General features: G+C 45.6%; 13 protein-coding genes and 1 non-coding gene across 14 annotated transcripts; 9 read left to right on the top strand and 5 right to left on the bottom strand.

Annotated features, from left to right (window-relative positions):
- Positions 1-1,263: 1,263 nt before the first annotated feature.
- EAF5 (Eaf5p) lies at positions 1,264-1,926 on the bottom strand (the record flags this gene model as incomplete). The annotated part of the gene is made up of 1 exon (XM_002556420.1): positions 1,264-1,926. The coding sequence occupies one exon, from the start codon at positions 1,924-1,926 to the stop codon at positions 1,264-1,266; it is 663 nt and encodes a 220-aa protein (XP_002556466.1).
- A 63-nt stretch (positions 1,927-1,989) lies between these two features.
- On the top strand, positions 1,990-2,850 carry MMS21 (SUMO ligase MMS21; the record flags this gene model as incomplete). The annotated part of the gene is made up of 1 exon (XM_002556421.1): positions 1,990-2,850. The coding sequence occupies one exon, from the start codon at positions 1,990-1,992 to the stop codon at positions 2,848-2,850; it is 861 nt and encodes a 286-aa protein (XP_002556467.1).
- Positions 2,851-2,967: 117 nt separating this feature from the next.
- SLM5 (asparagine--tRNA ligase SLM5) lies at positions 2,968-4,374 on the top strand (the record flags this gene model as incomplete). The annotated part of the gene is made up of 1 exon (XM_002556422.1): positions 2,968-4,374. One exon carries the CDS (start codon positions 2,968-2,970, stop codon positions 4,372-4,374), a length of 1,407 nt encoding a protein of 468 aa, XP_002556468.1.
- A 105-nt stretch (positions 4,375-4,479) lies between these two features.
- PXP1 (putative indolepyruvate decarboxylase family protein) lies at positions 4,480-6,135 on the top strand (the record flags this gene model as incomplete). Its single annotated transcript, XM_002556423.1, has 1 exon — positions 4,480-6,135. One exon carries the CDS (start codon positions 4,480-4,482, stop codon positions 6,133-6,135), a length of 1,656 nt encoding a protein of 551 aa, XP_002556469.1.
- Positions 6,136-6,463: 328 nt separating this feature from the next.
- On the top strand, positions 6,464-6,796 carry RPR1. The gene has a single exon (XR_002432237.1).
- Positions 6,797-6,956: 160 nt separating this feature from the next.
- On the bottom strand, positions 6,957-7,220 carry TIM9 (protein transporter TIM9; the record flags this gene model as incomplete). The annotated part of the gene is made up of 1 exon (XM_002556424.1): positions 6,957-7,220. One exon carries the CDS (start codon positions 7,218-7,220, stop codon positions 6,957-6,959), a length of 264 nt encoding a protein of 87 aa, XP_002556470.1.
- A 331-nt stretch (positions 7,221-7,551) lies between these two features.
- On the bottom strand, positions 7,552-8,349 carry URA3 (orotidine-5'-phosphate decarboxylase; the record flags this gene model as incomplete). Its single annotated transcript, XM_002556425.1, has 1 exon — positions 7,552-8,349. One exon carries the CDS (start codon positions 8,347-8,349, stop codon positions 7,552-7,554), a length of 798 nt encoding a protein of 265 aa, XP_002556471.1.
- Positions 8,350-8,713: 364 nt separating this feature from the next.
- On the top strand, positions 8,714-10,039 carry KLTH0H14190g (KLTH0H14190p; the record flags this gene model as incomplete). Its single annotated transcript, XM_002556426.1, has 1 exon — positions 8,714-10,039. One exon carries the CDS (start codon positions 8,714-8,716, stop codon positions 10,037-10,039), a length of 1,326 nt encoding a protein of 441 aa, XP_002556472.1.
- A 107-nt stretch (positions 10,040-10,146) lies between these two features.
- GEA2 (Arf family guanine nucleotide exchange factor GEA2) lies at positions 10,147-14,346 on the bottom strand (the record flags this gene model as incomplete). The annotated part of the gene is made up of 1 exon (XM_002556427.1): positions 10,147-14,346. The coding sequence occupies one exon, from the start codon at positions 14,344-14,346 to the stop codon at positions 10,147-10,149; it is 4,200 nt and encodes a 1,399-aa protein (XP_002556473.1).
- Positions 14,347-14,696: 350 nt separating this feature from the next.
- On the top strand, positions 14,697-15,884 carry CPR7 (peptidylprolyl isomerase CPR7; the record flags this gene model as incomplete). The annotated part of the gene is made up of 1 exon (XM_002556428.1): positions 14,697-15,884. The coding sequence occupies one exon, from the start codon at positions 14,697-14,699 to the stop codon at positions 15,882-15,884; it is 1,188 nt and encodes a 395-aa protein (XP_002556474.1).
- Positions 15,885-16,174: 290 nt separating this feature from the next.
- Positions 16,175-19,969, bottom strand: RAV1 (Rav1p; the record flags this gene model as incomplete). The annotated part of the gene is made up of 1 exon (XM_002556429.1): positions 16,175-19,969. The coding sequence occupies one exon, from the start codon at positions 19,967-19,969 to the stop codon at positions 16,175-16,177; it is 3,795 nt and encodes a 1,264-aa protein (XP_002556475.1).
- A 682-nt stretch (positions 19,970-20,651) lies between these two features.
- Positions 20,652-20,978, top strand: PET191 (Pet191p; the record flags this gene model as incomplete). Its single annotated transcript, XM_002556430.1, has 1 exon — positions 20,652-20,978. One exon carries the CDS (start codon positions 20,652-20,654, stop codon positions 20,976-20,978), a length of 327 nt encoding a protein of 108 aa, XP_002556476.1.
- A 268-nt stretch (positions 20,979-21,246) lies between these two features.
- Positions 21,247-24,360, top strand: RAD26 (DNA-dependent ATPase RAD26; the record flags this gene model as incomplete). Its single annotated transcript, XM_002556431.1, has 1 exon — positions 21,247-24,360. The coding sequence occupies one exon, from the start codon at positions 21,247-21,249 to the stop codon at positions 24,358-24,360; it is 3,114 nt and encodes a 1,037-aa protein (XP_002556477.1).
- A 246-nt stretch (positions 24,361-24,606) lies between these two features.
- Positions 24,607-26,652, top strand: KLTH0H14322g (uncharacterized protein; the record flags this gene model as incomplete). Its single annotated transcript, XM_002556432.1, has 1 exon — positions 24,607-26,652. One exon carries the CDS (start codon positions 24,607-24,609, stop codon positions 26,650-26,652), a length of 2,046 nt encoding a protein of 681 aa, XP_002556478.1.
- Positions 26,653-26,837: the final 185 nt, after the last annotated feature.

The raw sequence follows: 26,837 nt of genomic DNA on the forward strand, positions 1-26,837 counted from the left end.
ACAGCGGCCTATCACTGGTCGCGCACGTGACCGACCGTTTAGATTAGATCAGCGACGCGCCGGGCAAACACGCGCGCTCGCCTAGTACGACGTACACGTACATAGTGAGTAATAATCAAAAAGCATGGGCATCGGGCTTGCTCGCCCACACGACAACCACACGCCTGCAAAAACGCACGCTCGCTCGCGCGCTCGCGCTCTCGTACTCGCGTCCTCCCCGTGCCGCCGCTGCCGGACCTCTAAACTCCTCAGGCCGCGCGAGATGTCACCATGAACGAACCGCTAGCTCATATTTTCCTCGCTCTCGCACGCCCGCCTATCCGAGCGAATTAGAAAAAAATTCTCGTTGCGGCAAATCACAATAAACAAATGTGCACGGGCCGTGAGTTCCGGTTTCCCGTTTCGAAATGAGAGAAAAAAAATACGAGAATATATAAAGGAGGTCGTTTCAGAATAATTAGGAGAAATTTTTGTTCTTGGCTTGGATTCAGTGCACACGTACTTGTTCTGGTTCTAGCAACACACACGCAAACAAGCACACACACGCCCCTGTCCCCAAATGATCCCAGCCGGAGTTATTCTAGTGTTCATCCTGGTCGGGTTGTCCGCAATTGCGATCATCTTGACCATCGCCTACAAGAAAATCCAGGCGAGAAAGAGAGGCTTGCAGAAGTTCTAAGCGTCTGAGCGGTTACGCCGGACTTTTTTTATTACGATTGCTTGCTTAATCTGCGGATGCTAGGGTGTGGGTGAACGCGTGGATGTGTTTTTCGTGTGCTTGTGTGTGCGTGCGTGTGTGTGTTTCAGTGTGCGTCTAAGTGTGTGCCCGTGTGCGCGATGTGCGTGCTCTGCTTGTGTGCGGGTGTGTGCCCGCGTGCTTGCTCGTGTTCGTGCTCGTGCTAGTGCAATTTTTTTTTCTTCGTTTGGGAGGGTTCGCGTGTGCGGCGGAAGCTCGGCGGCAGGGGACTCTGTGTGTGTGAGTTCCCGGCTGGCGGCCTGACGCCTCGCGTGCTCTCCGAAGCGGCGTGTGTGCGCAGTTTTTTTTGTAGGTGTTGTTATGTGTATTTTTTTTATAATTGTAATAGCGTGTGCCAACAAAATTTAGAAAAGTTTTGGAGCGCCAGTGGGCTCTAGCTGCTTTTGGGCTTGAGAACCGCTCTCGCGCCTTCGCCTGCGCTCACAGTGCGATAGGTTAATGTTATACGCTACATACCCGTAGACGCTACGGGGTCCCGGACCCCAGCCGGCTCCTTCGACCGCCGCCTACTCCAGGACGCTCCGCACAAACCCGATGGTCTCGTCCAGCTCGCCCTGGCTCGCGCGCGCGTCGCGCCACTCCGCCGTCCCGCTGCGGTGGTACATTGTTGCGTTCGCCACGCACACCTGGAGCCACGCCTGCAGCTCCAGGATGCTCGCAGGCGTGCGTTGGCGTATCAGCTCCAGGTCCAGCCGCTCGCGCACCGCGCCCGCGGCGTGCCCGGGGCTCTCCAGGTACATCTTGGACCGCGGGTGCTCCTCGAACTTGTTCAGCAGCGTATCCCTGCAAAGCACCAGGAGCCGCGTGCGCTGCGACGTGGTCTTGTCCTTTATCAGCGCGTCGATCGCGGGCTCGCTCTCCTTCACGCGCTCTACTAGTTCTTGTTTGAGCCTTTCGTACAGCGTAAACAGTGTATCTCGCATCTCGCCCAGCTGCAAGTTGTAGAATGTCAATTGCCCGTCCGTGAGCGACGTCTTCTTGGGGAACAGGCGTTTGATCGTTTCCAGGATGTCGTGCACCGACAGCACCTGCTTCCCGGTGCTCGGCACTAGCTTGTGCACCAGCGCGTTTTCGTTGATCTCTGTCTGCAGCCGCACCAACGAGACACGGTTGGTCCTGTTTTGGACCAGCAGTGTGTACAGGGTCTGTAGCACTATGATCTCGTCCATTCCGGGTCTGCCTGAGCGCCGCAACTCACGGTTTGTGCGCTGCCGAGATGTCCGCAGCTCGCCATGTCGCTCTTGAAATTTCAAGCAGGGAAACGCATCGCGTTCACAACCAACACAAACACCAAACCGATGCCCCGAGAAACACCAACAGCGGTGCCCGAAAGCGTTCCGCTGCACCACACTGCTCTGCAGGTGTTCCACGACTGGAGGCCCAGCGACATTAGCGCGATTCTCAACGAAACCAGATCGCAGTTCTCTCAGCTGCTTGACCAGCTCTCAGAGGTAAATGCCACGAGCCCGGATGTGGTGGACACGCTTACACAGACGTTCCGAGAATTCCGACACCTTGAAGCACAGCAGAATAGCCTACAGAACAACATCGACCTTGCAAAGTCCAAGTACCGCTCGCAGTGCGAAGAACTACCGCCCGTGACCTGGGAGACATGGGATGCGTACCGAGAAGGCGAGCTGCGCGCCCCGCATCTCCTGCACGTTTTCGAAGAGACAGAGCGAGACTCTGAGTCGCAGCCGCCACCGGCCAACAGCGCTGACGAACTTTCGCGGCTCTACCGCGCTCTCCCCCACATCGCAGCTGATCCTCAGTGCATCCTTCCGGACGAGGCGGCAGATGACGATGTGCAGATCGCGGGAGGACAGATTGAACTTGCCTGCCCGATCACCTGCAAGCCCTTCCAGCGGCCCATGATATCGCGCAAATGTGGGCACGTTTTCGACCACGCCGGTATCGAGCAGTACTTGAGTGCGCAATCTACCAGAGACTGCCCGCAGGGCGCGTGCGGACAAAAAGTATCCATGCGCGACTTCGTTCCCGACAGGCTCATGGAGCTCCGCTGTAAGATAACACGCGCTCGCGAAGGCTCCCGCAAGGCTCAGCGTGCCCTGGAGAACGTTGTCCCCATCTAAGCTGCCTGGATGGTCATCGCTACTAGTCACGTGCTACAAAGAGCTTAGTTTTCGATGCTTCAAGCCTTCAACGTTGAGTTGAAATACCTGTGATGCCCAAGAGCAGACATCGAGCCAATGCCCGGGTTACCGCCCACTTTTAAGTCTCTCTTCAGAAACGCGTCTAATCCACCCGCTAAAGTTGAGCTTCTCTGTGGTTGGATAAAGTCCGTTCGTCTCTTGAAGAAACTAGCCTTCATTGACTTACAGGATGGCACAACGCCTAATCCATTGAAGCTAGTAGTCCGCCGTTCAGAGGATGGCTCGGACATGTTAAAGCAACTGCGCACGGGGCAATCTCTTATGGTCAAGGACGCGCTGTGGAAAGCCACCCCTTCACGGCTTCAGCCATTTGAGCTCGAAACAGACGCGTCCCCCGAGTGCCTTCAGGTCTTGGGACAGGTGCCCGCCTCATACCCTCTTCAAAAGAAGCATCACTCGCTCGCGTTTCTTAGATCTAACCCTACGTTAAAACACCGGTCGAACTACCTGGGCTCGCTCTTGAGATTCCGGTCGTGTGTTGAGTCGTCACTGACGCAGTTCTTCGACTCCCAAGACTTTACAAAGGTTAGCCCACCGGTACTGACCTCAGGCGACTGTGAAGGCGCTGGCGAACTCTTCCGCGCAGAGTCCAATGCGCATATTGCTCGCAAAACTTCTTACTTCGGCAGACCGACGTATTTAACAGTCTCTACGCAACTGCATCTCGAAGTGCTCGCGATGGCGCTCAACCGTGTCTGGACGCTAACTCCATGCTTTCGCGCAGAAGAAAGCGACACCAACCGCCATCTCGCAGAGTTTTGGATGCTAGAGACCGAGTTGTGCTACGTGCAGAATGTCAAAGGGCTCACGAAAGTCGCAGAACATATGCTCAAGCACGTTGTTGAAAGTTGCCTGGCACAAAAGCTCAGTTTACTTCCATCTGTCGTTCCCCAGGAAAACGCTGAGTCCCCTGAAAGTATTGTTGCGCGGTGGGAGTCTTTGCTGCACTCCGAATGGCCCAGAGTTACCTACACTTCCGCCATCGAACTTCTGAAAAGACAACACTCCGTTAGTCAGTTTAGTTTCGAACCACAGTGGGGAAAAGATCTTCAAAGCGAGCACGAGAAATGGCTTGCGGCTCATTACAATTCTCCTGTCTTTATCACCGACTACCCTCGCAACTGCAAACCCTTCTACATGAAGCAAAATTTTGACGCCGCTGATACCGTCGCTTGTTTTGATCTCATCGTTCCCCAGATGGGCGAAATCATAGGAGGCAGCATCAGGGAAGACAACTACGATACCTTGATCCAAGAAATGGATCGCAGAGGTATGAAATCGGAGGATCTCGACTGGTACACTTCACTCCGTCTTAATGGAGGTGCGCCTCATGGAGGGTTTGGCTTAGGCCTTGAAAGGTTTGTATCGTGGCTTTTTGGCGCTCAAAATATCAGGGACGCTATACCTTTTTACCGAAGCGCAGGCGGAACTATTAATATGTGAAGTATTGTGAGTGTGTGACTTTAGAGAAAAAGAGAAGTGTGTAAGAAAGTTGACTTTCTTAAACTTGTAAATATTTAGAAAAAAATCAATCAAGCGGGTATCACAATGAGTGCCTTCCCGGAGTACTTATCAGAACTACTTCATGGCTATGGGATCACCGCTGTATTCGGGATTGTTGGCATCCCCATTGTGGAATTGGCTGACGCTATGATTTCACACGGAAAAGTTAAGTTCTATGGATTTAGGAATGAACAAGCCGCATCCTACGCGGCTTCCGCATATGGCTATTTGACTGGTAGGCCGGGTGTACTCCTCGTGGTCGGCGGTCCAGGCGTGATTCACGCGCTTGCTGGGGTCTACAATTCTATTTCTAATAAGTGGCCCCTAATAGTTCTTGCAGGAAGTAGCGAGGACTCTAACCGTGGTGGCTTCCAAGAACTAGACCAAATTGCGCTGCTGAGCAAATATGTGAAATACAGCTCGAGACTTAGCAATTCAAACGTTGACCAATCGTTCTACGACGCGCTTCGCCAGGCTGTGCTGGGCACCCCAGGCGTATCGTACTTGGATATCCCAGCCAACGTAATTGACCAGGAAGTGGAGAAGAATGAAAGCTTTTCACGAAGGCATATCGCCAAGATATCTTATCAACCTACAGATGCAGCTCTGCAGCGCGTGGCCAAGCTTCTTAATGCAAACCGCGATAAGAATATTCTTTGCGTAATCGGCAAAGGAGCTACTGAGAACGCGCAGCAAATACGGCCTTTTGTCGATGAGTTTCAGCTTCCTTTTCTTTCCACCCCCATGGCGAAGGGTGTTGTTCCTGACTCGCATGCGCTAAACGTGTCTTCGGCACGGTCTTTGGCTTTGAAGTCGGCAGATATTGTACTTGTGTTAGGCGCTCGATTGAATTGGATATTGCATTTTGGGGAAGCTCCCAAATGGAAGAACGATGCAATTTTCATTCAAATCGATACAACTGCAGAAGAGCTAGGTCATAATAACGGGGCAGGAACCCTTTTTTCGTTATGCGGTGACATAGGCACCACTGTCGCGAAGCTCACGCCGCTATTAGCTGGCTTCAGCGGTCGGGGCCTTTTTGGGTCGCTTGAAACGCGCATTCAACAGAACGAAAAACGTTTAAGGGCTAGGGAAAACGAGCCCAGTCCTGCGCTAACGTACAACAAGGTATATGCTACAATTAGGAAGCAGATTGTTGACAAGGACACTATAATAGTTAGCGAAGGTGCAAATACAATGGATGTAGCCCGCATTTCGTTTCCTACGGATTACCCAAAGCTGCGAATGGACGCGGGCACAAATGCGACGATGGGCGTGGGGCTGGGGTATGCCATTGCTGCGAAAATCGCCCATCCTCAGAAAAACGTTATTGCCATTCAAGGCGACTCCGCGTTTGGGTTTTCAGGAATGGAATTGGAAACTGCTTCCCGCTATAAGCTCGGCATTACAGTCGTGGTTATGAATAATAGCGGCATCTATCACGGCGAGGACCCCGCGGCCGAAAGTTCGCCTAACACGGCACCTTCAACTGCTCTGAGTCAAGAGTGCCGCTACGACCTTGTAGCAGAAGGCCTAGGATGTCGAGGCTTCGTGGCTCGAACACAAGGCGAGGTAAGCGCTGCTTTCGCGGCCGCCATAAAAGTGGCCGCCGACGGCCGCCCAGCTCTGATTAATGTCATGATAGAGCCTGGCCCTCAGGGGAAACTTTCGTTTGGCTGGCAAAAGAAGGCTAAATTATAAGTGTGCTTTACACTTCGCGTCTATGTACTAAGCGCCACGGGTTTATAAAAAATAAACAGACAAGATCAGGCAATTATGGTGAATCACTTCTACACAAAGCATTCTCAACAAACACCTAATTCGCAAATTGACACTTGGCCATCGCCCTGCCCGACAAAAAGTGACCGTATGTCTAGCTAATGGCTACTGAACTGTACAAACATTCGTCACGAATCACATGATCGGGGTGATACTACTACACGCACGGAATTGTATCTACAAATGGTTTGTTACTCTTTTACGCCTCTTGGTCCAGTTGGGTCACGGGGAAGTAAAATCCTGGGTTCGAGCCTGCGGAACAGCTGCATTCCTACTAGTACAACCTGCTTGCATACGATCTTAATGGTCCCTAAGCAGGTGGGAAATTCGGTGGAACACAGCGAGACAACAATCGCCAGGGGCTTCGGCCCTGATTCTCGTGAGAGAAGCCGCTGGAAAGCGGTTGTGGGCGCTGTCATCAGAAATACACATGTTGGCCGGCGCTATCGCCGCACCAATGTGATGGGAAAGGCAGCGGATGTCTCGTTTGACTTTGCCTTAGGGTAAAGGTCTGTTGAGTGCAATGGTAGGAGGCCGCTTTATGGTGGCCAACCCGATACCGATTATTGTTGGTGTTCCGTTTTTTTTTTCGCTAACATGAGTTAAATAGCTATTACGAACTATGTGCTCGCTACTCAAGATCCGGACCTCGAAAAGTTAGCGATCTTAGACTTTCTCGCCTTGAAATTATGTACAGGTTAAAAACAGTGGGAGGGCGCGCTGGCGCTGAATACTCACGTCTTTCAACGGCCGAGACTCTGACTCAATGCCGCGTTCTGCTCTTGGAAACGCTGGCCCACGCGCTCGCTGTGCTTTAAAAACTTCTCAGAACACTTCATAATGCATGTTTGCTCCTTTGATGTGAGTTTGGAGGAGGTGAAGTCGTTCACGCAGTCGGTGAAACATCTCTCGACCAGGTTGGAGTACAGACGCATGAAGTCTTTCATCTGCTTCTGCTCCACAACTTTCTGGAATTCTTGCTGCTCTCTGCTGTTTAGGGCGTCCATCTTGCTGCTGTAAGTTAATGATTAAGTATAGGTCACTAGAAGGTAGAGGTTTCTGAACAAGATGTTGCCTCAGGCATTGCCAACTATCTTAAAATGAAAGTTTTTTATTGCACTGAGAGCGCTTATACCAAGCTAGATATCGTTAGAAACGGGAATTCATACACATCACGAAAGGGAACTCCCGTAAGGCCCGTGACGCCTTGCTGGAGACCTTGGTTCTGACAGCCCGGTAACATTTGCTGCATGTGTGATCATGTTTGTCCCTCCTCTTTTGAAATTAATCCGGTGTGCAAAAATAGTTATTATGGAAACGAGAGCAGAATACTAAAATTCAGTTGCCACACCTTTTTATGTATGCATCCCAGCCCGCCTTTCTGTATCTGGCGCCTTCTACGCTAGGGTCTCTTCCCTTGCCAAACAGACCTCTGCCAACAATGATGATGTCGGAGCCACCAGTAACAACTTCGTCCACAGTGCGATACTGTTGACCCAAGCTGTCGCCTTTGTCGTCGAGGCCAACGCCAGGGGTCATGACGAGCCAGTCAAAGCCCTCGTCACGTCCTCCCATGTCGTTCTGTGCAATAAAGCCAATCACAAAGTCTTTGTCGCTCTTGGCTATGTCCACGGTCCCCTTGGTGTATTCACCGTACGCAAGTGCGCCCTTGCAGGAAAGCTCCGCAAGCATCAAAAGCCCTCTTGGTTCCTGAGTTGTCTCCTGCGCGGCCTGCTTTAGACCCTGAACGATGCCAGGACCAGTTACACCGTGCGCGTTCGTTATGTCGGCCCATTGTGCAATCTTGTACACACCAGACGAGTACTGCAGCTTAACCGTATTACCAATGTCCGCAAACTTACGGTCTTCGAAGATCATGAAGTTGAACTTCTTCGCAAGCTCTTTCAGGGGGACCACCGTTCCTTCCATGGAGAAGTCATCTAGGATGTCGACATGCGTCTTCAGCAGACAGATGTGGGGTCCGAGCACCTGCACCAGATCCAAGAGTTCTTTGGTAGTATGAACATCTAGAGATGCGCACAAGTTTGTTTTCTTCTCGTGCATTAGCTTCAAAAGTTTCGCTGCCACAGGGCTAGCATGGCGTTCTGCTCTTTCAAGGTAACTCAAAGCGGACATAATGAAATTGTTTATGGCGCCGATGCTCAGAGACTTAGAAACTGGGCCTGTCGGTCAAATCACTGACTGTTCTGGTATCTCATCTGTGATTTTGATAATCTTGAAAAATTTCAATGCCCAAATTCAGATAGCTAGTCTCGGAGGCCAAGCACAGCGTTGGCATATAAGTAAAATTGTAGCGACGAGCCCTCCAGGCCGCACTAGCGTTCTTGTCAGGGTTTGAGATAGACACTGCACGCCGAAAGTTGAGACATCTTCACCTTCGCTTTATTAGTGGCCACAGCACTCCAGATTTATGAAATGAGTAAGGTCGCCAGCGGATCCCAAATCTAGTACGACATAACACAATTACCTGTTGCATGAAATGAGTTCAGAAGCAGTGAAGAATGAGGACTCGGCTCTAACGGGTGGCAGTTCATCCCTAATTGGCGCCATGACGGCTGGTGGACGCTCTATGGTATACCAGCTGACATCATTTTACCTCCGCACGCCTGTCAAATTGTTCAGACCCGCAAGGTTTGACTACTTGCATTACCTTCGCGTGCTATTAGTAGGAGAAGACAAAGCCCAAACTCACATCGAAAAAGCGCCCCAGTCGAGATTTTTGAAGTTCTGGAATCCACGCTACTTTTACTATTTGGAAAACTCTTCTATCGGGCTATTGACAAAGGGCCTAAACAAGTATGGCTGGAAAGTCATTCCTGAGAGGGTGCTTCCACCCCTAGTTGCAAATTCTGTTGCAGGCGTGGTCCTTTACACGACATACCTTACAACTCTGGATCACTTTGACAAAGTCAATAATCCAGAGTCTACAAATCACCGACCGTTGGACGTCATGAGAGCTGGGTTTTTGGCAGGCGCCGCCCAGGCACTTACCTCGGCACCCATTGACGCCATCTACACGAGGTCTACAGTCGATCAACTAATTTCGCACGCAAAGACTTATGACAATCTGTGGGTGTATGGATTCAAAAAACTTCAAGAAATTGGGCTTGTTGGATGCTTCGGTGGGTTTGGTCTCTCACTAGTTAAGGAGTGCACCGGCTTTGCCGCCTATTTTACTGTTTTCGAGGTTTTTAAGGGTCAAATCTGCCAATGGACTATTGATTTTATGAAACACTATCGCGAACTCAAATTCTCCATTCGTCAATCCAAGATTGCTAGGTTGTTCCAGGAAGAGTCAGAAGAGGACTTAAACGATATCGACCCTGTATTCATGAGCACAAGAGAAGAAAGTTGGTTTCGTAAAGCATTCGTCTTTGTTGGGGGTGTTTCCGCTGCTCTTCTTTTACAAATGATCCAGTACCCATTTGCTAAGCTGCAGAAAATGCACCTTTCGCGACTGGAGGTTTTAGACATGTACAGCAAGGCGAAAATCGCAGATGAGGCCAAACCTGCCACTTCCACAATCTCACCGAAGCCAAACCATATCAGAATTAAGCTAAGGCCAAAAAGCCGAAGACTTTTTCACATCTATTACCATTCTTATCTTGACACTTTTCAGCACATCTATTTTATTCAAAAGAACACGGGGTCTACTTTAAGATGGCTCTACAAGGGCTTTACTAGGAACACTTTAGCAATAATTCCTGGCACTACGGCCGGCCTACTACTTTTGGAAGTAATGAGAAACAAATTGAGTGAAAACGTCTCTGAGTCCTCATCCAAATTTTCAAAATTCCAACACTAAATTACATACCATCTATCAAGTTGGCAGCGAACGCTTCTATAGCTTTCAGTGTGCATATTCATTATCTAATTTGTTCATTCCATCAAATTTTCCACGAGATTATGATCTTAAGGCTTTTCATCATTATTAAGTGCCTCGGTTGACTGTGTCTCGGTTGGCTTTGTCTGACTTAGCTGTACCTCAGTTGACTGAGTCTCGGTTGGCTGTTCACGCTGCTTTTTCTCTGCAAGAAGATCCTGCAATATTTTCTCAACTGTCGGATTCTCAACGTATTTATTGAATACGTTGAGGATTTTGAGAAATGAATCATTTTCTGCTTTTCCTAACTTGAGGTAGTGAATGTAAACTTTGGAAAAGAGCGACAAAACTTCTGGAATAGCCGTAGGTTTATTTTCACCTTCCATCATTACCAGAAATCCGTTATCAACAACTTCAGATATCGTTAAAGTATCAGAAAAAGTGTCTAAATTCTCAAGGATTGTAGATTCCAAAGACCCAACGGCATAAGTTCTGAGTTGGTAACAGGGATTGAAACATTGATGCCCGAGAGCTTGCAAGAGACCAACCAATTCAGCTTTACTCAACACATCTCGCCTTTTCAATTTGATAAGGTGGGTGGTAGCATTGATCGATTTCAGTGATGTCTCAACAGTTTCTTGGTAAGGGTTCTCCTGATTCTTTGCCTGACCATTCTCTGAAGACTTTTCATATTCTTCTTCCCACTTACTTCCAATTGCTCCAATGGAAGAAATTTCGTCAAGAAGCCCGAGAACCCAGAGGAAGTTTGTACTTGAGATCGAGTTTTCCTTTTTCAATATTGATCCATTTAGGTACTCAAATACAGTACATGTATGTCTTTCAGCAGAGGCGAATGCACGCAAGACTTTCCAGAAGCCTTCATTTTGATACAATACGGCACTATAGTTTTCAATCTCGGTCAGTGAAAGAAGCATCCTCAGCATTTCTGAGCCTTGATCGCTAGCAAAAAACTTTTGATCGTAAATCTCATTTTCTGCGAGGAGATCTTCATTTATAAGCTTTGTGATTGCATTCGGCTCTTCCAAAACTGAAACCAGAAGCAGTTTGTAGGCCAATATACGACGCTTGAAACCTTTAAAGGAGCCACCAATCAACCCAATTTCAGATAACTTTGCCAAAACAGCTTTTCCAACTTCTTTATCATGTTTACAAAACAAATAGGAGGCCAAAGCCAGTTCCATCAAAAACAGGACTTCGGGTTCAAAATATCTGAAATTCTCAGCATTTTTTTTCATTGGAATGCTATTCAAAAGAACGGAAATTAGCATGCTCATGACATTTATCTCGTTACCAAAAATCGACGAAGAAATATGACTGGACCGAATACATTCCATTGCACTGATTGAGGCGCTCAACTCCTCCTCAGTTGGCTCTTCATCACCCTTTAGATACGAAGCAAAAGTTGATAGAAGGCCTCTGTTGACTTTCGACTTGTTGATAGAATATTCGGGAGTTGGCTTGGGGAGATTTCCGATCCTCAGCTTATTTTGAAGATCAGGAAATATATCTGGGGAGATCATGGCATGTTCAAATAAGTTCAGAAGTATCTCAACTATGAGCGACCACGCTGTCTCGCTCATAATTTGAGAGTTTTGATTTTTCTGTAGAAAGCGGAAGAGGACAACAGTGCATAACTGGCTTTTAAAGTTACGGCCAAACCTTACTGAAAGACTGCTCACGGTTAGGGTTTCCTTCGACTCTTCCAAGTTGATTTGAACAACGGGAATGCCTTCCAACTCTTGGTTTTCCGAGGAGTTGTTTGTGATCTGCTTGGTTAATAGCGTTGATTTGGCAATTTGTTCGATGATGTCGTTGAACAACTTGTTTTGCCCAAAAAAGCATGCTATATGGGAGCACTTATCGATGCTGGTTAGCATCCTTGTGCTTATGTGGTCATCAGAAGCAACTTCGAATATCTTAAACAAAGTTTGAACTATCGATGAACCAACTATGCTGAATATTTCTTTGTCAAATTGAAGAAGACATGACTTGTCAAGGCTCGCTCTCTCCTCATCGAGAGTATCTGATGTCTGAGTTACTACGGTAGTTGATGATACCAGATTATTCCAAGCATCATCAAACCACTTGTCCGTGCCGTGGTGCTCTTCTGGCATGACAATTTCCTTATCACGGATGGAGCAGAAGATTCTGTCAAGGTACCACATTGGAAAATCTTTCTGATTGTTACATCCTTTGAGGTTGTAAGTATAGTCATCAAAAGTCATATGTTTCTTCACAAGGGGGTTGTGTAGATCTGTGTTCAACAGAATGACAGAATAACTCAGGATAAAAACTGAGTCTGCGTCAGGCTGTACCGTACTGTAGTCATTTTCTATATCTAAGCCGGCTTTTTCTGGGTCATATTCCTGGCTCTCAACATACTTTGCGGAGAAAGTTTCAACTATTCTTTCTATCTGCTGAGATTCACCTGGTAAACGAAACTTTGTAAGCATTATACGCAATGCTTCGTCAATACGCAAACCCTTGAAATCAAAGAGATTCACGAATTTCTTAAGCAATGAAATATTGTCGGGGTTGGCCAAGTGCTCGCCAATAGATTTTTTGTTGAGTCTCCCGTTTTTTTCAAAGAGGAATTTTGCAATGTCAGTCTCTGAGTCGGATTCGATGAATTTGTGTTCGATCAAAAGAGGAATTCCCTTCTTAGGCTTCTCATTGAAAGATTCTGTGCATTTAATGAACTCGGTCTTTTTTGCTCGTTCCTTGAGAGCTTTTATTGGTGGGCTTTGGGACAGCAATGAACGGTCTTCTCCTTCTATGCGATCATGCATGTTATCAACTAGTGAAATCAAGCCTTCCAGGCAAATGGGGGGTACGCTGTCTGCAGTGGTAAGTGCGGATTCAGGAAGCGCCAATTTGGTGAGTGACTCTATAACTGTAGTTGATAGGTCTGACCTGTTCAAGTTACAGTCAAAGTTCATAAACATCCTTGTGAAGAAAGATGGTGTTCTTGTCCAGAGAATAGAAATTTGTTCGGTAATTAGCTCCTTTGCTGCTGAAGAACGTGCTTTGGGATTCGTTGCTCGATTTGTTTTCAAGATTTCCAAAATGCTTGTAAAGGTTAACTCAATCTGTCTTTGCAGATGTTCGCCAAGGATTATAACCAGCGTAGTGAATAGTTGTAACGCGGACTGAAGAAGTGAGAGCTTTTCGGTATTCTGAATGATATAAAGAACATTCTTGAAGATTGGGTCGGAAACAAGGTTGAAAAGACGAGGATGAATGGGAAACAAATTTCCAGATACCTCAATTGCTGTGTTAAGTAAGTTGAGACCAAATACTTTGGTTGAGTTGTTATGTTTGAATTGGTTTTCTGGCATGATTAAAGAAACCAAGATTCCAAGGTAGTCTCTTATCACCGGAAGACCATAGTTTTCTTCCAACTGCCGTGTACTTTTCTCAATCACATCTGTCCTTATACTGCTTGAACAAGACTCTGCGTCCTTTAAATCTTCTTCAGGAGGCGAATCCTGAGATGTACCAATAACATCGTCTTTCAGAACATTTTTAGAGAAATCTTCGTCGTTAATGTACTTTTGCAGGTCAGTGGCCTGAATTCCTCGCAACTTGCCGAAGACTTTCACAGTGATTGACATCATTGACATTTCTGCAGCTTTTCTTAGAACTTCAGTTCTCTTTTTATTACAAGCCAAGGACATGACAGTTTGCAGGACCTCATATACGATAGAGTCCGATAAAATATTGCTATCTTCGGATAGTATTACGGTTTCTAACAGAACGAGGACTTTCAACAAAACAGAATCGTCATTAGTCTGCTCAGAACCTTCGAACCTGCAGTGGGTCAATGCATTCACCGCTTCGCGACAAGCAATTGTGTGATTCAATGAGCTTGGACCAATAATCCGAAAAGTTATGAATTTTTGAAGCGAATCTAAGGCCAAAGATGTGATGTAGCCTGAGATAGAAGGCGTACTGATAACCAACAGGAATGGTTGAAGTAACGTTAGAGAGTCAATTTTCTCAAGCGAACTCAAGCTGTTCAGCATCAATCGCAATTGAACAAATCCCGAGAGTAAAGGGTCTTTGTTCTTGCTTGTTGACAGGTTATTGAAGGTGTCGGCAAGTGAATCATCTTGGTTGCTGAAGATCTCACTACCGCCACTCAACAGAGCTGCCACGCCGGTCTGAGCTGTGTACTTGGAATACTTGCGCATCGCAGTTGACAGCGTAATACACTCCTTTATGACGATCGTCACTGGATCGACTGCCACATCGTAGTTTTCCGCCATGATACTCTGATTGGCTTTAAACAGCAAAAAAAAAAGAGCTTCTCGCACTTAGGATAGTGCTAATCGAACGCCTAGTTAAGCCAGCCGGTGGTTATTCGACGGTGTGGATATTAAGCCGCTGAACTTCCTTCCAACGTGAAATTAATGGAGTGGCTGGGACAAATCGACCTTTTTTACTTGTTTTTGGTGTCCACTTTTCATCAAGTTCACCAATTCTAAACAAAAGCGCCTTGGCCGGGTAAAAAACTGGAAAAGTCGATACAAAGCTTAACTCTAGTAGAAAATGAAGCGATGAGTTGGCATTGGAAGCGTACAGCTCATTGAGTTTCCTCGCATCAAGGGTTTACAAAATGAGCAGAAGCAATGTGTATATGGACATCAAAATTGGGGATGAAAAAGTCGGAAGAATAGTAATTGAACTGTTCGACGACAAAGCTCCCAAAAGCAGTAAGAATTTCTACCACCTATGCAAAGGCGATGCCCAGATTGGGAGCCGTCAATTGTGGTATAAAAACAACTTCTTCCACCGAGTAATTCAGAGTTTTATGGTGCAAGCCGGTGATATAATTTACGGTTCAAAAGGACCTGAAAAATCTGATGACATCGGCAAGGGAGGCTGCTCGATCTTTGGCAAGAAAGATGAGCTCGATTTGGACAGCACATTGGAAACCGTTGGTGGTGTACGTTGCTGTGGAATATTTGAAGACGAAAACCTAGGTGACTTCACAGAGCCATTTATGGTTGCGATGGCTAATATGGGCGAGGCCGACACTAATAGCTCGCAGTTTTTCATCACCACTTGCTCCTCGCCGCATTTGAACAATAAGCATAGCGTTATTGGTCGAGTTGTGTACGGAAAGTCGGTTGTGAGAAGCATAGAGCATACGGCGGTTGATTCCGATGGATTCCCCACTACGCCTGTTTTAATAGAAGACTGCGGCGAATGGAACGAAACTCTCGGGATTCCTCTATACAACGCCTCAAACAACACTATCGGAGGAGATGTTTTCGAAGAATACCCAGATGACGATCTGAATTTTGACAAAGATTCAGCAGAAAAAGCTTATGAGGCATCCTGTATCATCAAGGATTCGGGCTCGCTGTTGTTTAAATCAAAAGACTACCAAAATGCATACTTCAAGTACAGAAAAGCACTCAAGTATGTCAATGAGTTCATACCTGACATTGACATGGATAAAGTGTTCTACGAGAAGTTTACCGAATTAAAAGCAAAGCTATACTTGAATTTGATCCTAGTTATGTTCAATCAAAAGAAGTACGAAGATGCTATCAAGTATTCTGTTTACCTCCTTGAGATTCCAGAAGCCTCTGGGCTTGACAGAGCTAAAGCGTACTATAGGAGCGGCAATTGTCATCTAATGAAAAAAAGATTTGATAAGGCCCTTGCAGATTTCAATGCATGCAAAGAACACAATCCAAATGACGAAGCTGTAGATAAAAAGATTGGAGAAGCACAAAATAAACTGGAGGAGTCCAAGGAAAGAACAAGGAAGAGCATTGCAAAATTCTTCAGTTAGCGGATTTTATATAGTATAACTAGAGTTTGCGCGGTAAGATAGTGACTGACTTGCCTGAGGATGGTGGCGAAGCAAATGAACTTTTGAGTCAAGCAGTTCAGATTAATGAATGGCCAAATATTTAGTCGTAAAGCTTTCATTTGCTCAATAAAGTATATATTTCCGCGGATGGATGGTGGCTATTTATGCACTACGGCCAGAGCTTTCAAAAATCATGTGGTTTCAAGGGAAGAGGCTCCTCGAAGGTGTCACTGTTAGAGGGTCTTCAATGTATTGGTGGCAACGTACTGCTAGAAGTCATCCAGCAAGCTTCTGACCTGGGTGTTATTACCGCTAGCACCACCTGTGGAGTTGATGCCCTGTTGGACAGGTTTACCCGATATATCATCGAATTTCTCAAATATGCTTCTCAATCTCACAGGTTGCTCATCATTATTAGCTGGCGATTTTTCAGGCGTTGTCTTAACTTCAATGTTTTGTTTCTCGCGCAGGAACTTATCTTCAAATTTCCAATTCACTATAAGCGAAAGCGCCAAAAAGTCACAGCCCATTCTCGTGTAGATCGCTGCGACTCTGAGCACAGTTTTATACTCAAGCTCTGTATCGACCTCTAAAGATGCAGCATAGAGAGTCCTACCCATTCTCCTGACCTGTCTATAAAGCATGAGGAGGGCAGGATCTTCAACCAAAAAGGACTTGTTGACTGATTCTTGCTGATTTATCAGCTTTGCGTTGTCGCTCAGATGAATGGGGGACATAATTAAAGCCTTCATGGCGAGACTAGGCTCGTTGATAGCATGGTAGATCAAGCTAGTCAACCACCGGTCGTTGCTCAAAACCGCTTGCGGCAAAACATTGTTTAATAAAACATCCTTTAGCACCGGGCCAAAATCACCTTCGTAAACCCTACAAACGCCAAAAGCTAGTGGGAGGTCATCCATTTGTTTGAGAATGACATTAACGGCGTCCTTAAGCGAGTCTGCCAGCAAAAAAAAACACGCCGCATCTGGGAAACGGTGCTTACTGAGTAATACAAAAGCATTTTTGAAGGCCGCCCTTCTCCACCGAGGCTCTCGAAAATCGTTATTCAAAAATTTAAGCATTTTTTGTTGTTCCGGATGACCTACGCTGATTCTCCACAAGCTAGTAAGGATTTGCTTTTTCTTCAATGATAGATAGAAAATACCGGCACTTCTTGGATCTCTATTTGCATCGTTTGAAAACTCAAATTTTGCGATATTATCGAATGTAGCCACGAGGTCGTCGCGTTCTGCCCAGTAGCTGATTTTGTATTCCCGTGCGCGCTTCCAAGAATTGATGTTGGGCATCACCGTTGAAAACAAGACCTTACGATTTTTTGAACATAGAGACCAAAGAGCATCTCTGACATGGACTGATTCCTGCGTTTTGCGGTGCAACTCGAAAAGTTTGACCCCAAGTATAAAAAGCATGCCGTTGTAATCAAGCGCCCGGTCGTTTTTATCCATGTCTTCAATAGCTTCAATTACTGTCAACAGTGTTACTTGTTGATGGCGAGTAAGGAATGGTAAGGCGTGTTTGGCGAGTTTTTCTTTCAATGAAAGTGATACCGAGGCATTGAAGTATGAATACGGCTCAGGGTAAGAATCCATTGAGTAGGACTCCTCGTTCGGACAGACAAACTTTTGATAACTAAGCTCCAATGTTGAACCTAATTCTGCAACATCAATAGATCTGAACTCAAAATCTCGAAGTTTCAAGAAAAGTCTCAAAAGGATTTCTCTTACTAGCTTCAACTTTCCTGCGTATAATGCCTGAATCAGCATTTGTGGGTGATAGACTGGAAGAGGGCCGTTCAGGACTGTGCTCAAGTGCATGATATCGTTTGAAAGAATCCTTCTTGATCCTATGGACTGATTTGTAAACTTATCATGGATGTCCAAATATTTGTCCTTGATAAATAATTGGTTTCCAGAGGCAGCAACAAATGTTCCGTCTGTCATCCAGATTGAATCTCCAACGGGATGAGTTGTGTGTTGACTTAGGTCAATTTTTTCAACGGGACAGTAGCTGGGATTCTTGCTTGTGTAGTCATACCTAAGTTGGGTGAACAATAGAGAATGATCTTTGAATCCAACAGAAAAAATACTCTGACTGAACTTTGTGCTCGTCCAGTCAATATCTCTTATAAGATCGTCAAATGACTCTTCATACTCTAGAAAACTTCTCCTTAAATCCCAAATTGTTAATCTCTGGCGAGATTTATCAACCACACATATTTTGTCTATTGAAGAGCCACATATTAGGGTACAGTCAGAAAGACCTGTGTCCATTTCGAACGTCAACTTCCACTCGATGAAATGAGGCATGACTATGCTTTTGAATGTTTTAATCAGGCCGTTTTTGGTAATAATGGAGACCAAAGACCTATCAGCGAAAAACCCATAATTCACAGGGTTGATGGAGGACACCAGGTATATATCTTTTTCATCCCCAATGTCGAGCGAGCTGGATTTTACTGGGACAATGCCACGGCTGAATGAGACTTCGAATCCGCATGTTTGGCCACTTGAGTAGATCAAGGCGATGAAATGGCAATCGTGTTGATGCTTTTTTTCTGGGGTATTAAGCATTAAGCGGGGCTCGCCCATTATCTTGTCGAGAATGTGTGTCGATCTAGCAATAGACTTCTTACTGCTTTTGCTGTCAGGGCAATCCCATATTTGAAGCTCGAGATTCATGGAAAGTGTTACAACCAATGCGCCGCGCTCGAGAACAACTGCATCAAGTAAAGGTGTTTCACTGTAGATGATGTTTTTTTTACGAAGAGACATGCATCCAGGTAGAGGCTGCGGAACCCATATGCAATTTTCGGAGAAGCGTGATAAAGTTATCATGGCCATACCATCGCTGCTTCTTCCTAACTTTTGGATCGACTTGTTGTGACCGGTTAACTTGTGCAAAAGGGTACCAAATTTCCCGCTTTTCCCAGTCAATGCCTTAGTCAGGTCAACGCTTGAATGTCGCAGGACACCTTTGACGTCATGAACAATGAGTGAAATCTGTTTTGAGTCGCCTCGCGTGAGCTGAGGTTCAGCAAAATACAGAAACTCCGGTAAGTGAACAAAGGCACCAGGATCGATTTGAGTAGAGCAAAGCTTTCTTTTACTCATAAGCTTTGGAGGGTCATGAGAGAGGTTTTCCAGGGCATAAACATCAAGTCTTCCTGAGGAGTCTGCTATAATGGCAACTTCGGGGTGCAGCCGAGAAAAATACTCAAATTCTGGGGGTGTATGGCCTGATAGTACCTCTTGAACAAGCCAGCTGTCCAAAATAAAGAAAAACCGCTGGTTTTTCGCCTCATCCAGCTCCAAACTTCCCCATTGTTGAACGGTCTTTCTACCGTTTACCTCAAAATAAACCCATATTCGCAGCTTGTAGTCGGAGCACAAAGTGTACAGCACATGCGAGTCTCTTTCCTCCTCACAAAAGTTGTTAGTGCGCTTCCATCTAAAGGTAGTTACTGGGGCAGGATGCGAAATAAGCGTGAGGTCGAAAAGATCTCGATCACCGCCGATTGAAATGCGCTTCCAAAGCCGAACAGTGTTACTATACTTGTGCATACTAGCAATCACCTGCGAATCCTCGGACACTGCGCATCGGTATACAGGCTTGAACTGTTTCTTAGTCCAGAGCAAACATGGAGTAAAATTACCAAACTCCTCCCGTATTTTCCAAAAAGACAAGTAATTGGAGCCAACCGCTAGCTCGCCGTTGCTTCCCCAGCTAATCGTGTTGACTTTTGAATCATCATGAAAGATCTTGGTGCAGAATACCCACCGGGGATTCCTCATCACCTGGTGCAGTGGTTTGTAAACATAGACTGCCGAGCCAAATGCCACAGCAATATGCCCATTAGATGCGTCGATGTCAACAGCTATACAATCACTTTCCAGGTAAATCGTTTGAAGTTTGCTGAAATTGTTAGAGAGAATGATCAAGTTGTTGCCCGAGCAGTAGGCCATGAGCGTGTGCTCCTGCCATGAACTCTGACACACCGTTTGTATAGTGTCATTTGGCTGTCCTGGCAAAAAGTTGAGCGACATTCGCTCCCGATGCTAACTAATAAAACAGTGTATATGTGGAGTGTGTCTGTTATGTACATCTCCGAACCAGGCGCTGCATAACGTCCTTTTTTGTCGGTCTCTGTTAACGATTTCTGATCACATGATCTAGTTTATGATCAAGCTTGATTATAATAGGCGGTACAAGAGATAGTCCCCATATTTAAACGAATGCGCCATTGAGATTATCGAAGAGTATCGGACGTCACCCTTGGCTACCGGTGCCCGCTAAGAGAATCGGGCTCCTTTTAGAAACGCTTGAAGCCCTCTTCCTTGTTTTCAAGCCCGCTTTAAAGAAGCTCAAGACGTTATTCTTGGCTCTTGAAGATACGCAAGCAGTGGAGCTCAGCCATAGCACATTGCAAGTCTCGTAAAGTTTTGGCACTTAAGCTAAGATGTCGATTTCATTGAAGTGCAATGATGAAGATGCCAGGAAGTCCCGAGACGCGACTACACCTATGCGATAAGCTTACAAGAAGATTGCGGTAGAGCTCTCTTCTAGCGTAAGCGGGTTAAGCCTTTTCGCTGTTAAAACGTATCTGGTTATAACCCCCCCTAATGACTTTTTTGCTCACGTGCGTTAGGGTCTTGTCATAAGATATTTTGGTGCTCAGAGAGAAATGGGATGGACCTATCATTCGACAAGAATTTTATATAATACAAAATGGGAGCGAGTTGTAATGATCAGCGCAAGGCTGTGGCCGTGTGTTTACAGCGGTCTCCTTGTGTTTTGATTCAACGGAACACTCCTAAAAAGTGCTTAGAGGATCCAGAACTGAGTAAAGATTTACCAGAACTTTGTATGGCCCAGATGAAAGCATTCTTGGAGTGCAAGCGGGGAATGGTGGATATGACAAAACGCTTCAGAGGAAATGGGGCACTATCAACAGGGAAATACGATCAGCAATATGAAAACTTGTCGACCGGACATTTTGACGCGAGAGAGGAGCTGAGAAAACTGGAGGTTTTGAGCAGCCAGAACAAGAAGTGAACAGTTATCAGCGGGACCGCATTTAGTCGTGTAAATAGGCTCCAACATAGAGCATCAAGAGGTAGCTTAGTTTCAAGAATAAAATCTGATTTTCAATATTCAAAATTGCAATCACTGCTTCAATTTCGCAAGATAGAGATTGAGCATTTGTAAGACAAAAAGTCCGACTTACTCAAGAGCCGTCCTGCAGCAAAACCGTCTGGGTAGTCTTTTCCAGGCTCTTTTAAGAGATAGATTCGGAGCCGTGGCCAACTAAGCTCTTGATAGGATGGATGGCAGCGAAGCGCAACTTGAGCAACTGGGCATTGAACTGGTCTCGCAAAGCGCTCTCGAAAATGAGATCGAGAGCAACGCTCAGAGCTTAATCGACAAGCGTTCCTTAGAACAGGAACATCAAAGGCTTGAGCGGAGCCAAAATGCGCTGGGGAAGCTTTTAACAAAACGTGAGATGCTTAAACGTAAGATGAGAGCAGCTTCACGAATAAGTGTGAGAGCGAAGCTTGAAGCACAGATACGGGAACTCGATGAAAACGAGATAAGATCTTTGGAGGATGATGTTTCGGACATAAGAAGCCGCCTCAAAGAGCTTTCCAAGTCGACCGCAGACAATAATGAGACAGCTCCTTCTGAAAGGCAACCTGGAGAATCTGAAAGGGATTACTTGATTCGTACTGGGAAAACTACGGCGTTTGGGACGGAATCAGGATTTATACTAGACCGAGACGGCGATGAAGACCCGACAGTATTAAGCGACGGTCACGAATCTGTGACATCCGATAATGAAGAGGATTATCAGGTTGAAGCAGATAAGTCCGACGCGTCGAGTGAGGGTTTAGCCAGCGAGTTTAGCGAAAGCGCTGAGGACAAAGAAGCACCAAAAGCCGCAAGTTTTATAGATGATGGCGATGAGCTTAACTACCAAAAGAGGCTCAAAAATTGGGTTAGGGAGAGAAGCAGCCGAAGGCTGAAGGATCCGAATCCAGAACTCGAAGAGTATAGGAAACCAAATCCAGGCCTCCCAGATGCCACGCTCAATGATGATTTTAGGATCCCAGGTGAAATTTTTCAGTCTCTATTCAATTATCAGAAGACTTGTGTACAATGGCTTTATGAGCTTTACCAGCAACAGTGCGGAGGCATTATTGGTGATGAGATGGGTCTTGGAAAGACAATCCAGATAATTGCATTTTTAGCTTCCCTGCATCACTCTGGTAAGTTGAATGGGCCCATTCTTGTCGTATGCCCGGCTACCGTGCTGCGACAATGGTGCAAAGAGTTCCATACGTGGTGGCCACCATTCCGGGCCATAATATTGCACTCTATCGGTGCAGGAATGACTCAAAAAGAGAATCTCAGTGAACAAAAGCTAGAAGAGCTTTTCATGAATTCTAACCCAGAAGAGTTTTCATTCGACGCTTACACTAACTCAAAACGAACAAAGAGCATTTTGGAGAGTAGCTTAACGAGGGATAATTTAATAAATAAGGTTGTTACCGATGGACACGTTTTGATAACTACTTATGTTGGTCTCCGAATACATTCAGACAAGTTACTTAATGTTCGGTGGGGATATGCGGTTTTAGACGAAGGTCACAAAATTAGAAACCCGGACGCTGACATTTCTCTGACGTGTAAGCAACTCAAGACCAAAAACAGAATAATTCTTTCAGGAACTCCAATCCAAAACAACTTGACGGAGCTTTGGAGCCTTTTTGACTTTATCTTCCCAGGGAGATTAGGCACCTTGCCAGTGTTTCAACAGCAGTTTTCTGTTCCAATAAACATGGGTGGTTATGCTAACGCTACAAATATACAAGTCCAAACGGGCTACAAGTGCGCTGTGGCATTGAGAAATTTGATATCCCCCTATTTGCTACGGCGTATAAAGGCGGATGTTGCAAAAGATCTGCCGAGGAAAAATGAGATGGTTCTCTTTTGTAAATTAACACAGTATCAACGAAACAAGTATTTACAGTTTCTCAATTCAGAGGACCTGGTTAAGATCAAAAACGGAAAAAGACAAGTTTTGTTTGGGATCGATATACTGAGGAAGATATGCAACCACCCTGACCTCCTGGAAAGAGAGCAAAGACAAAATGAAGATTCTTATGGTGACCCTAAGAGATCTGGTAAGATGCAGGTTGTCAAACAACTCTTGAAGTTATGGCACAGCCAAGGCCACAAGACTCTTCTATTCACACAATCGCGACAAATGCTTGATATTTTGGAGAGATTTATAAGCTATAAAGACCCGGAGCTTGAAGAATTGACATATCTTAGGATGGACGGAACAACAAGCATTGGGGCCCGTCAGGCACTCGTAGACTCTTTCAATAATGGATCATATGATGTTTTTTTGCTAACGACAAGAGTTGGAGGGCTAGGAGTGAATCTCACGGGAGCAAATAGAATAATTATCTTCGATCCCGATTGGAATCCATCTACTGACATGCAAGCTCGTGAGAGGGCCTGGAGAATCGGCCAGAGAAGGGAAGTTACCATCTACAGACTAATGATAGCAGGATCTATCGAAGAAAAGATTTATCACAGACAAATCTTCAAACAATTCTTGACCAATAAAATCCTAACCGACCCGAAGCAGAAGCGGTTTTTTAAGATGAATGAACTTCAGGATCTCTTTACATTAGGCGGAGAAACGGGTCTAACTAATGAAAACCTTGAAAGCGAAGTGCAAAAGCAAACTGAAAATATAAAAAAGTCAAGAAGCGATGAGAGTGATGATTTTGACAAGGTTGTTCAACTCTCCGGAGTCTCAAAGCTTGAAGGTTTTTTTGGCGGCAAAGAGAATGAAGAAAAAAATAAAGGCGAAGAAGAGCGCCTAATGGATGGCTTGTTCGGAGGAAACGTTGAAGGAGTCAAAAGCCATAGTTCTGTAATTGAACAACATTCAAAGCCTTCTACAGACATAATAACAAGAGAAGCGACGAAGGTAGCGGAAGAAGCCCTTGCCGCCTTAAAAAAGTCAAGGAAGACGACAAAGAAATTTGAAATAGGAACGCCAACGTGGACCGGAAAATTTGGCGCCGCTGGAAGAGTCACCAAAAAAAAGTCCGCGACATCGCTTTCGGGATCTGCTGCTATTCTATCCAACCTTCGGAAAGGTCAAATTAAGAACGGCAGTGACACAACAAATGAGCCAAGCAAAGAAATCAAGAAAGGCAGTGAGCTACTCGGAAAAATACAAGAGTACCTCAAAAGAAAAGGTGGCTATTCGGCTAAATCTGCCGAAATCTTAGAACATACTGGTTTTCGGCTGAACGAGAAAGAAGATATCACGAAGGTTCGCGCCCTGCTCAAACAAATAGCAACTTTCGAATCTGGGAAGGGCCGATGGTTGTTGAAAGATGAGTTCAGGTCATAGACTTTTGTAGAAGCCTCTTTTAGTACTCGGCCAAATGTTTATTGTTTTTCACCGTTTTCTTTGGTGTTTTCGCTCATTTTGTCTTCACTTAATTCCACTGTGTTTTGTATCGGTGTCACAAATTAATAAAAAACAAAAATGCGTCATGACTGACACCCTGAAACGAGAACTATACACAAGTCTTAAATTAAAATTGTGCTTGCCCAGTTTACTACTAAAGCTAAAAGTGAACTCATTAATAGCTTCATGTCCACCTCAGCTTCGCCCCATGAAATGAAAGCAATGCCCAGAAGACAACAAAGTTCGGAACGTTGCCAACTTGCGGAAGCTCGAAAGCCCCGAAACATTGTGCTTTGCTTTGATGGTACAGATGGGAATTTTGGCCCGAAACCGTTTACCAGCGTTCTAAAGATCTACCGAATGTTGGATAACAGCGATGAGAGTACTCAGTTGTGTTATTACCAACCCGGAATTGGAACCTCGATGAGTTTTGAAAGAAGACTGGATAACGGAAATAGAATCACGCCTTCTAAGCTGAGTAATCTCTTGGATTCAGTGGTGGCTTTTACGTTAGACCAGCATGTTTGTTCTGCTTATTTATTTCTTATGCGGTATTACAGACCTAACGACAAGATTTTTATGTTCGGGTTCAGCAGAGGCGCTTTCATTGCGAGAATCTTAGCGGGAATGATTGAGAGAGTTGGGCTGCTAAATGAGGGCCTTGAAGACATAATAAACACGGCTTGGAAAATCTATGAAGCATGGGAGTATGCAGCCCAGCCCAGCCAGCCCGATTATACAACAACTCTTGCAGACGAATTCAAAAAGACTTTTTCTCGAAATTACGATGTGGAAATTCACTTTCAGGGTCTGTTTGACTCAGTTAACTCCATTGGCCTAATACGTGATAGACTTTTTCCGTATGCTGCACGTAGTACGATAGTTCAGCACGTTAGGCATGCCGTTAGCCTAGATGAGAGGAGAGGTAAGTTCAAGCAGCAAAGCGTAGCTTCGAGGAGAGGACATTCAGGAAACGTCCCCGAAATTTGGAGGAACACCAATGGCACTCTTTCAAAACCAGAAGAGGCAGACGCTGTGAATATAACCTCCGTAACCAGAGAAAGTAATCTTCAAAGTGCAGGCGGCCTTCAAGACGCAACGACCTTTGTTTCGGGCAGTCGTGAGCCGTGTCCGACCCCAGAATCGATTCCATTATTGGAAAGGTTTTCTGTGACAGAACTTCAAACCTGGTTAAAGTCTGTAATTCTGGGCCGCTGGTGGCATAAAGGAGGGAGTACGCTAGCTCAGAATAAATTGGAGCATTTTTTTGGTTCACCAGCGACATCTCCAGATATTATCGAGAAATGGTTTCCTGGAGACCACTCTGATGTTGGAGGGGGTTGGATTCCCGATTATGAAACCAAACAGTTTCTTTCTCACATTCCAATGAGATGGATGCTTGCGGAGGCAATAAGCAATGGAGTTCTTTTCAAAAAGAATAGCATAAAAAGCTTTGCTGCAAAGTACCCCGCCAGGGAAAGTTTTGAAGCGTACTCGCACGACATATTAAGCTTTGAAAGTAGAGGGACCGCCAAGAGTTCAGTCCTTTCTGAGGATAAAATCGGGATTTCAGGCAGGCCGTTGTTACTGCTTCAGGTGACATTGTCCTTCGTATTGAGGATTGCATGGGCGTTCCAAGTTGGCTTCTGTTATAAGAGGAGATGCGCAGAGATGTTGTATAAGTCATGCGACTTTACAGGCAACAAATTCAGCCCCGACAGCGCACAAAGTCAGGTTTCGTTCAAATCAGAGCGTCCCAGTCACGCTGGAAGGGGGGACCAGTCAGCTCTTTTTGTCATGTTCTGGTGGATCATGGAGCTTGTTCCACTAAAACGGAGGGTGCAAGGGCCGGATTGTAAGTGGAAGAACGCTTACGTGCCCAACCTTGGAAAAAGTAGGGAACTTCCTCCGGAAGCGGAATTGCATTGGTCAGTTTACTGGAGGATGAGGTATTATAAGGATTACAGGCCCCAGAACTTACCGCAATATGCCGTTGACTTGCTTCATAAGTATGCTAATATGCCCGAGGCTGAAACATGTTCTCTATTAACTAGACTTTGGAAAAAGGCTTTGAACATGGTCTACTCTCCCCACACACGCGGATGTGTTTCAACGGCAGGATCCCCTCAATATGAACGTGTAATTGCAGAGGCCGAGCACCTTCTAAAACAATGTGGTGACACGCCTTATCCTCCAGTTCCTGACGATCTTGAAAATTTCCGGCAGCTGTAAGAAGATGCACTTGAAAACGACACAAGTGAAGTGCATCGCCTGATCGTAGTGAAGGTTAATATACTACGCGTAGCTAAATAAATATATAAAAGCCATATCTGTATGAAGGATTGTATCCTCGATATCATGAATTGATTATAAATAACAGGGTTATATAAGAATTTTTAGTCGTTGAACTGCATTTT

The sequence above is a fragment of the Lachancea thermotolerans genome, assembly GCF_000142805.1.
Source record: "Lachancea thermotolerans CBS 6340 chromosome H complete sequence".
In the NCBI taxonomy this organism is placed as follows: Eukaryota; Fungi; Ascomycota; class Saccharomycetes; order Saccharomycetales; family Saccharomycetaceae; genus Lachancea; species Lachancea thermotolerans.